The following is a 9,914-nucleotide window of genomic DNA, read 5'->3' as shown; positions in this document are numbered from 1 at the left end:
TGTTTCTGATTTACTCACATGTGGACTGGATTTTAACAGTGACGGGAACGTGCTTACTGTGTTGTGGTACAATCTAGACAGACAAGCAAGTGATGTACCTCACGATTTGGTCAACGAATAATATAACAACATATTACAGTCTTTATAGATTATCGCAAATTTCGCTGTGGATCTCTCTTGCCTAAACGACAAATGGTACGATGGAAAATTTAGAATTGAGTCTGTCATCACTGGGTACCATATCCAGACATATTGACAAAAGTCACAACGAACTCAGCAAGTATTTAGCAAAACAGGTAAGATACATTTCTCCTTGACGTGTTATAAACACAATAGAGTGTATGTAATATGTCTGTTTTGACCTAGTGATAAGTGATGCACCCTATATGTGCACGTGCATTTTACACCCTCTTTTAAATGTGCATTTATGTCTATTTACAATCCAAACAATTACACTACGCCTACACACCATCATAATAAATGCAAATGTGACCTAATTAAAAATTTCTTTGCTCAGGAAGCTATTTACATGACATTGATGGATGTCCCTTGAGATTGGAGGGTGTAGACATAGCCCACGCTTGCCTTTACTCGCCTATAGTCAATCTTGACTTTCTCCTGATATGGCTTTCTGTCTAGATATGGAGCCAGCAGGACAGACAGAGCATCCTGGCTTGTTTGGCTCAGCTGCTGTTGGAGAAGGACTATACTCTGCTGCTCGCCCGCCACCTCCGGCCCCTGATCCTGGACCTGCTGGAGAGGAACGCAGAGAGGATCAAAGCAGACGGCAGGATTAACCATGATCTCCACGAGCGTCTGTGTGTGGCGCTCAGCAAACTCCTCAGTGTCAGTCCTGATGCACAGGCGTAAGTAGTGAACCCTGCATGATCACTGATCATTAGGCATGCCGGACAGACACTTCATAAACACTAGCTATTTTTTCCATTCTCTTCTAAGGGCTTGAAGTGGCATGAAAAAGCTGCCAATGCTCACTTTATATTTTACTGTATCAGTGTTTGTATTTTAGAGGATTATTATTAATATTCTATAAGAAAGGCCCGTATTCAAGCAGTAGAAAATACTCTGTACTGCTGATCACCACTGGCCCACATCAACCACTACTTCTAACAACATCTGTTGCACTTTCCTCATTATCAGGTTTGCTGCGAGGTACTTCAACGATGCCCCTCCAGTGTTCCAGAGGCTCTTCTTCACCAGTGAAGAGTCCTCGTCTGTCCAGTACGGCCCCAGGAGGATGAAACTGCGGGACCTGATGGGCGCTACTCTCCGCTTACTCCAGAGCGACTGTGCCAAGTTCCGTGTCCTCTGGGACTGGAGTGCCTGTGTATCTCAGCTACTCACCAGCGATGTCATGGTTCGAGGGTGTGTATTTACCTTGTCTACCATTTCCTCAGTATCTATTCTCTCTCAGGCCCTATGACAGACTAGCGTCCTGTCCAGGAGTGTAATTATACATCAAGCTGCCTCACGCTACAGAAACAAGCTGGATGCTTTGATTGATGCTTTTACAACTGGCTGTATTCATGTGAAGTCAAGCGTAGTGATCTTCTGGATTCTTTCCTGTTTAGTTACACTGCCCAGTGTCTGGCCCTGGTGTCTCACATGACTGATAATCAGAAAACCATCTTCTTGAGAAAGGTGCTGTCGAGTGATGAGATTCTGCACATGAAGATAAAGTATGTACATTTCTATTGGACTGATTTTGAACGTTGTTGACGATTGGTGGAAGTTGATTGAGATTTATGAATAAATGTTTTTTCATGTTATTATAATTCACACATTGTAAACTCAAATGTAGACTCGCATGTCTTCACAGATTGCAGAAATTAATGCAATGTTCAGTTTATAACCTTTGCTTGTATTGGCTTATAAACACACAGGTCACTGGAGGAGACTCAGCAGTTGGAAGTAGAGAAGGCCCTGGTCCTGGCTAACCAGGGCACTGTGATGTGGCGCCAGGAGAAGGTGAACAAGTTCACCCGGGGCCAGGTGGTGTCAGAGGACCTGTCCCAGACCGTGGTGGCCGTCTGTGGGGTGGTGTTACCTAGGATCGCCCCAAAACAGACAGAGCAGGTAAGACTTCCTAGCCTGGTCCCAGATCTGTTTGTGCTTTTGCCTACTCCATTGTCATTGGCAAGCTATTTTGGCATGACAATTCCATTAGGAGTTGGCAGAAGAGCAGAAACAGACTGGCACCCAGGCTAACGACTTCCTGCTTAGATTTAGAGTTTGGTTGTTTGTAAAAGAGTATGGAATAAATGGTTCAAACTACATCAGTGGTGTTGATTTGATAGGTGGCATTATATTTGTTCTCTTACCAACTCTAGAGTAACCTAAAGCATCTGGTGCTAGTGGACTCAACCTGCCGCAACCTGCGGAGACTGGCCATGGCTGTGGCATCCCAGAAGGCTGTTCTTTTGGAAGGGCCCATTGGTTGTGGTAAAACAGCCCTGGTGGAATTTTTGGCTGCCGTGACCGGACATACCAAAACACCAGAGATTCTCAAAGTCCAACTTGGGGATCAAACTGACAGCAAAGTAAGAGCACTGATCCAATGTAGGCAATCTATATAGTATATATTTCAAAATGGGTTATTGTAGAAAGAGTTCAAAAATACTAGCGTCGACGTCTGAGTGCATTCTACTGTTTTTGAACGGTTAATAGGAATTCTCTTATCTCTTTGCTGCTTTATTGCAGATGTTGCTTGGGATGTATCGCTGTACTGATATCCCAGGGAAGTTTGTGTGGCAGCCAGGCACCCTGACACAGGCCGTCTCTAAAGGACATTGGATCCTGTTGGAGGACATTGACCATGCTCCTCTGGATGTGGTGGGTGTTTGCACACCTGAATCACGCATGGAATTACATACAGTGACCTGTTAATATAGTTATTACTGTAGTAGTGGGTTCAAGACTACAAGGTATTTTATAGTACGTCATCATTTGAGTTGTTTTCCTTGCAGATATCTGTACTCCTTCCCTTGATGGAGAATAAAAAGCTGATGATCCCAGGACGGGAGGACTGCATTGAAGTGGCTCCAGGCTTCCAATTCTTTGCTACGAGAAGGTAAGAATGTGATTTGGTTGTGATGTGGCCTATGTGTAACCCTATAAATGTCATCCTCCTTTTACACAGAAAATAACTGATGTTTGTGTGTATGTGTAGAATGTTCCATAGTGCCGGAGGCTGGTACAGACCACAGAACACCCACGCAGCTCTCTTGGATAAGTACTGGACTAAACTACAGATGGGAAACATGGCACGAGAGGAACTGAAAAAGGTGAGCCGTTTGAGGACATGATCCAATGGAGTCCACATCAATTTCCTGTAGTCTATAGTTGGACCAGTGTATCCTCTGTTTCAAGTGTATTTTTTCTAGCATGATGTACTACAGTATCCAAAATGCATTGTACTTTGTATCCGGTTTTGTCTTGCTAACGAAGTTCCTGAAGCTAACAGTCGTATTGTTCTTTGCCTGTGTAAACTTGGACATGATTTTCAATTGAAGCATTGTTTTAATTATCTTTCAATCTCTCTTTAACTTTAACTGTTGTTCTTTGCCTGTGCAGGTGCTGGTGAACCGGTACCCTAACCTAACGGTTGTGGTGGAGCGCCTCCTGGACATCTACTGCCAGCTGACTGGAGAGAGACACCCTGACTCGGTGGCACTGGGCCACACAGACAGTCTGCATGCCCCAGAGGTGTCCCATCACAGGTTGGAGGACAAGACCACGTCCCTGGAGGGGAGGGGACTGTCACTGAGGTAATGGCACGCTCTTATTTTCAGCTTTCCCCCCCTTTTTTTACTTTTAGCTTTTCTGTCTCATGTTGTTGCAATGAGCTATTTTTTTATGTTCTCCCATGGTACATGTTGAAGCTCATTCCCACCATAGGTGTCTATACACAATATTTCCCCCCCCTGCATTGAAAGATGACACTGTCTCTCTGTCAATATGAACTGGTGATGAACTCATAGCCATGATTCCCTAGCTGCTCAGATCCACAGTAATGGTCAAGCCCCAGATAGAGGTACAGTGAGGGAAAAAAGTATTTGATCCCCTGCTGATTTTGTACGTTTGCCCACAACTAGTGTTGTGGTCAGATGAGACCAAAATGGAGCTCTTTGGCATCAACTCAACTCGCCGTGTTTGGAGGAGGAGGAATGCTGCCTATGACCCCAAGAACACCATCCCCAACGTAATCATGGAGGTGGAAACATTATGCTTTTGGGGGTGTTTTTCTGCTAAGGGGACAGGACAACTTCACCGCATCAAAGGGACGATGGATGGGGCCATGTACCGTCAAATCTTGGGTGAGAACCTCCTTCCCTCAGCCAGGGCATTGAAAATGGGTCGTGGATGGGTATTCCAGCATGACAATGACCCAAAACACACGGCCAAGGCAACAAAGGAGTGGCTCAAGAAGAAGCACATTAAGGTCCTTGAGTGGCCTAGCCAGTCTTCAGACCTTAATCCCATAGAAAATCTGTGGAGGGAGCTGAAGGTTCGAGTTGCCAAACGTCAGCCTCAAAACCTTAATGACTTGGAGAAGATCTGCAAAGAGGAGTGGAACAAAATCCCTCCTGAGATGTGTGCAAACCTGGTGGCCAACTACAAGAAACGTCTGACCTCTGTGATTGCCAACAAGGGTTTTGCCACCAAGTACTAAGTCATGTTTTGTAGAGGGGTACAGTTATAACATTTTTAATATGTGTTTTTCTGGATTTTTTTGTTGTTATTCTGTCTCTCACTGTACAAATAAACCTACCATTACAATTATAGACTGATCATGTCTTTGTCAGTGGGCAAAATCAGCAGGGGATCAAATACTTTTCCCCCTCACTGTAAATCCACTGGCCCCATCCATCCCACCATGTGTCCCAGAGCAGAGGTGGGTTGTGGGGTATACATTAGGAGCTGCACTGGCCCACTGTGAGATGAAATGAACAGGCAGCCAGCCCTCAGGACTTTAATTAGCTTTCCACTGGGTGCTGCTGCCTGCGCTCGATGGCCCATTGATTGGACCGTTCTTTTCTATAGAGCTTGATCCACAGATGCTAGACGTTACATCAGGACAGCCCTTATCATTAGATAACCAGTTCAGACCTGTTCCCCTCATTTGTGGAGGACACTCGTTGTTCACCCATCTTTAAGGGTTCATACTGTATATACCTGTGTGCACGTGTTGGGCTCAGGGCTTTTTCCTTGGTGTAAAATCCATTTTTGTGCACGTTTTTTAATACGGCCACTGTGGGCCACTTTGATAATCATAGTATAGCTGCATGTATCAATGCAGTTAACTTACATACTGAATGTTGTTTTCATTTGTGTTTAAAACTTGGCCTGCTAAGCTCTTATGTAGGTCAGAACAGAATGGTTGGCCCTATTGGATCAACTGTTTCTCACCTGATTATTTTCTCCAGTCATTGATGGAAAATGTAACCTGGTCCTAAATCTGTATGTCCTTAAGCCAACTCCTCTGTCTATCATTGCCATATTTATGTAACCCATGGCTCTCCAACCCTGTTCCTGGAGAGCTACGATCCTGTAGGTTTTCACTCCAACCTTAATCTAGCGCTCCATGTTCTAATAATATGCTGGTTAATAAACTGAATCGGGTTATTTCCAACTTGGGTTGGAGTGAAACGCTACAGGAGGGTAGCTGTCCAGGAACAGAGTTGGAGAGCCCTGATGTAACCTCTACTCTATATTGTACAGAGACCTGCTGAAATGGTCTGAGAGGATCAGCAGTAACTTTGACAGCACATCGTCTGCCACCGCTCAACATGTCTTCTTGGAGGTGAGCCTTGAGTCACAGCAGCACAGGCTGCCATTGTGGTGTTATCACCCTCCTGACATTATTTACTTTGCTAATGAAGCTTTCCGGCTTGAACTGTTGTTGTTCACCACAGATCATTCTGAACTTGTCTCTTAGAACTCTGTGTGGCTATGTAGAACTGGCAAGGTTAGACTCTGGTAAGGTTATCACCTAATCTTTGTTAGGATGGAAAATCCTTTAGCCGTAAAAGGGCTCGATGTGTTCAACACTTTTTCATTGCTCTTTAGGGTTAGCCTCGTGAACCAGAACTGACCACGGATCAGGATGGTTGAACAAGGCTAGTGTAGAATGGACTGAGGATAGATTCATTTGGTTAGCACAATCCATATTTGAATGGAAAATCAATGTAGCTGTAACAGTTTCAGAAACTTTTAACAATTTGCCTCCCAAAAAAAGAATGCTCTTCTTAACTGTACTGTTTTGTGTCTTTCTCCCCTTTTAGGCACTAGACTGCTTCACAGCTATGTTATCCCGACCAGAGAGGAGGCTGTGCATGGCTGAAGTCATCGGGAGCAAGCTCAACATCTCCAAAGAGAAGGTAAGTCCAGCATCACTGGAAATGACAGGTCTCTGCTGACAACATATCAAAACAGGTTCAATACTGCTGTACCACTTTGTCGCACTTTAGGACATGCTGTATGTTCTACAGTCTCCTGACATGGAGCATGTCCAAAATGGAACTCTATTCCCTATATAGTGCACTACTTTTGACCAGAGCCCTTTGGGTGCTGTTTGCCATGGGTGTCATATTGGACTCAGACATGGTGATGGTTGTTGACTGTTGACATGATGGTTGTGTGCATAGAAATAAGAATGAATTAATTCATTCTTATTTTTAAGGTTCGAGCTTCCAAGCCGTTCTATTCATTCTTATTTCTATGGTCGTGTGCCCCTCAGGCTGCACATTTCTGCCAGATGTACCAGCCTGGCATCTCTGTGACAGAACTGGAGGCCTTGGTGGGCAGAGTGACCCTGGAACGGAAGCAGAACGAAGTGGTCCGCATCTGCAAGTAAGTCAGCTAAATGTGTGACCCTAAATCGAATTAGATGCCATCTGATGCACTGCAATTTGTTATAGTAAATGAAGTACCCAGCCACATCAGGGTTAGTAGTCTGATATTTGGCTGGCAGCTGGCGCTTATGGAACACACTGAGTCAGGCTGCCAGCCCTGCCAGTCTGCCTGTAACCTCTGTTTACACAATATAGACGTCATTGTCACTTTGCCAGGCCTAACACTTACCCAGCCAAATAGACTCCCCGTTGGTTGATTGAATAAACATTGAATTGATCTCTAACTACACACTTTGATAAACCAGCAAATATTCCAGTCCTCAGCAAATGACTAAAAACAATATATTGATTCTTCCATTCCAAACCTATGAGATCTATTCTACCATGCTCTAAAACCCTACAAGAGAAAAGGCACCTTTGGAAATCTGCAATTGGGAGGAATAAAATTGTATATTTGTTGATGAATGTATTATTATTAGATCTTTTGACCTGGTTTCAAGTATATGCATGTTGAAAGTGTTGTAGGTAAAATTTGAGATTGAGTGAAAGAGTAACCTAACCTATGTGTATCTCAATGTGTACAGCGAGAAGCAGACATTTGCTGCCACGCGGCCCTCTGCAGTGCTTTTGGAACAGCTAGCGGTGTGTGTTACCCAGGGCGAGCCCATCCTGTTGGTCGGAGAGACGGGCACGGGCAAGACATCCACTGTGCAGTACCTGGCTGGAATCACTGGTGAGACGCAACGCTCTGCCAGAAAGCTCCTCTCAGACATGGTACAATGGGAACCCACTAACCAACACCTCTGTTCCCCTCCTCTCACTCTCTCCTCCAGGACACAGGTTACGGGTGGTGAATATGAACCAGCAGAGTGATACAGCTGACCTGTTAGGAGGGTAAGTGAATTACAATAGAAGACCTAGTCCTTTTCTTGTATGACCTTTCACCTATACCAGCATATTCAGACAGGGATATGACCCTGGCCTGCATTGGTACTGAGTTGGCATATTCTCTTCCCTGATCTGCAGGTATAAACCAGTGGATCACAAGCTGATCCTGCTGCCCCTGCGTGAGGCCTTCGAGGACGTGTTCTCCCAGACCTACTCCCGCAAGCAGAACCTGACCTTCCTGGGCCACGTGCAGACCTGCTTCAGGGGCAAGCGATGGCAGGACCTGCTCAAGCTCATGGACCACGTCTGCAAGTCAGCCCTCGGCAAGTCGGAGCTGCAGGAGAAAAACAATGGTACCACCACACACTTTGCATCCCCAAATGGCACCTTATTCACTTCAGAAAGTATTCATACCCCTTGACTTATTCCACATTATGTTTTGTTACACACAATACCCCATAACGACAAAGTGAAAACATGTTTTTAGACATTTTTAGCAGATTGTTGAAAATGAAGTACAGATATCTAATTTACATAAATATTCACACCCCTGAGTCAATACTGTAGAAGCACCTTTGGCAGCAATTACAGCTGTGAGTCTTTCTGGGTAAGTCTCAAAGAACTTGCCACATCTGGATTGTGCAACATTTGCCCATTATTCTTTAAAAACTTAATCAAGCTCTATCAAATTGGTTGTTGATCATTGCTAGACAACCATTTCCAGATCTTGATTTTTTTCTAGATTTTCAAGTAGATTTAAGTCAAAACTGTAACTCAGCCACTCAGGAACATTCACTGTCTTCTTGGTAAGCAACTCCAGTGTAGATTTGGCCTTGTGTTTTAGGTGATTGTCCTGCTAAAAGGTGAATTCATCTCCCAGTGTCTGGTGGAAAGCAGACTGAACCAGGTTTTCTCTAGGATTATGCCTGTGCTTACCTCCTATTACATTTATTTTTCATCCTGAAAACCTCCCCAGTCCTTAATGATTACAAGCATATCCATAACATGAAGCAGCCACCACTGTGCTTGAAAATATGGAGAGTGGTACTCAGTATTGGATTTGACCCAAACATAACACTTTGTATTCAGGACAAAAAATTAATTGCTTTGTCACATTTTTTGTACTATTACTTTAGTGCATTGTTGCAAACAGGATGCATGTTTTGGAATATTTTTATTCTGTACAGGCTTCCTTCTTTTCACTCTGTCAATTCGGTTAGTATTGTGGAGTAACTACAATGTTGTTGATCCATCCTCAGTTTTCTCCTATCACAGCCATTCAATTCTAGAATTGGCCTCATGGTGAAATCCCTGAGCGGTTTCCTTCCTCTCCGGCAACTGAGTTAGGAAGGACGCCTGTATTTTGTAATGACTGGGTGTTTTGATACACCATGCTCAAAGGGATATTCATTGCCTGCTTTATTTTTTTACCTATCTACCAATAGGTGCCCTTCTTTGCTAGGCATTGAAAAACCTCCCTGGTCTTTGTTGTTGAATCTGTGTTTGAAATTCACTGCTCGACTGAGGGACCTTACAGATAATTGAATGTGTGAGGTAGAGAGATGAGGTAGTCTTTCAAAAATCATGTTAGACACTATTATTGCACACAGAGTCCATTAATTTATGTGACTTGTTAAGCAAATTTTTACTCCTGAACTTATTTAGGCTTACCATAACAAAGGGGTTGAATACTTATTGACTCAAGACATTTCAGCTTTTCATTCCACTTTGACATTATGGGGGTATTGTGTGTAGGCCAGTGACAAAAAAAATCTAACTTTAATCCATTTAAAATCCAGGCTGTAACACAACCGAATGTGGAAAAAGCCAAGGGGTGTGAATACTTTCTGAAGGCACTGTATGTGCCGCATATAGATAATAGGGTGCCATTTGGAAAACAACCTAAAGCAGTACCTTCATTTTCTCTTGAATAGCTCACTCCTACTCTCACTGTGGCAGAAATGTCAGTGTTGCCTTAGGCTGTTCTCAGTGTGTGTGTTTTTGTGTACTGGTTTCCCCAGCTGCCTTGCTGCAGGAGCAGTGGGAAGCCCTGGCTGTGAGGCTGGCTCAGACCCAGCAGCAGATCAGAGCCTGCGAGACCGCACTGGTCTTTGCCTTTGTGGAGGTAAAGGCCTACCTAAAGCCACACACACA

General features: G+C 44.1%; 1 protein-coding gene across 1 annotated transcript in view; it reads left to right on the top strand.

Annotated features, from left to right (window-relative positions):
• Nucleotides 1-31: 31 nt before the first annotated feature.
• Nucleotides 32-9,914, top strand: part of LOC121552245 (midasin) — a 54,550-nt gene continuing 44,667 nt past the window's right edge. Inside the window, exons 1-17 of the mRNA XM_041865009.2 lie at nucleotides 32-296; nucleotides 640-866; nucleotides 1,159-1,383; nucleotides 1,590-1,697; nucleotides 1,902-2,094; nucleotides 2,349-2,558; nucleotides 2,719-2,850; nucleotides 2,985-3,088; nucleotides 3,188-3,302; nucleotides 3,592-3,785; nucleotides 5,740-5,821; nucleotides 6,303-6,398; nucleotides 6,758-6,870; nucleotides 7,457-7,605; nucleotides 7,706-7,766; nucleotides 7,899-8,113; nucleotides 9,782-9,885. Of these exons, the coding sequence (XP_041720943.2) occupies nucleotides 201-296; nucleotides 640-866; nucleotides 1,159-1,383; nucleotides 1,590-1,697; nucleotides 1,902-2,094; nucleotides 2,349-2,558; nucleotides 2,719-2,850; nucleotides 2,985-3,088; nucleotides 3,188-3,302; nucleotides 3,592-3,785; nucleotides 5,740-5,821; nucleotides 6,303-6,398; nucleotides 6,758-6,870; nucleotides 7,457-7,605; nucleotides 7,706-7,766; nucleotides 7,899-8,113; nucleotides 9,782-9,885 (2,424 nt within the window). The 5' untranslated portion in view covers nucleotides 32-200. The remainder of the gene's footprint in view (nucleotides 297-639; nucleotides 867-1,158; nucleotides 1,384-1,589; nucleotides 1,698-1,901; nucleotides 2,095-2,348; nucleotides 2,559-2,718; nucleotides 2,851-2,984; nucleotides 3,089-3,187; nucleotides 3,303-3,591; nucleotides 3,786-5,739; nucleotides 5,822-6,302; nucleotides 6,399-6,757; nucleotides 6,871-7,456; nucleotides 7,606-7,705; nucleotides 7,767-7,898; nucleotides 8,114-9,781; nucleotides 9,886-9,914) is intronic.

The sequence above is a fragment of the Coregonus clupeaformis genome, chromosome 36 (assembly GCF_020615455.1).
Source record: "Coregonus clupeaformis isolate EN_2021a chromosome 36, ASM2061545v1, whole genome shotgun sequence".
In the NCBI taxonomy this organism is placed as follows: domain Eukaryota; kingdom Metazoa; phylum Chordata; class Actinopteri; order Salmoniformes; family Salmonidae; genus Coregonus; species Coregonus clupeaformis.
The sequence above is the reverse complement of the archived record's forward strand: the minus strand, read 5'-3'. Positions and strand labels throughout refer to the sequence as shown.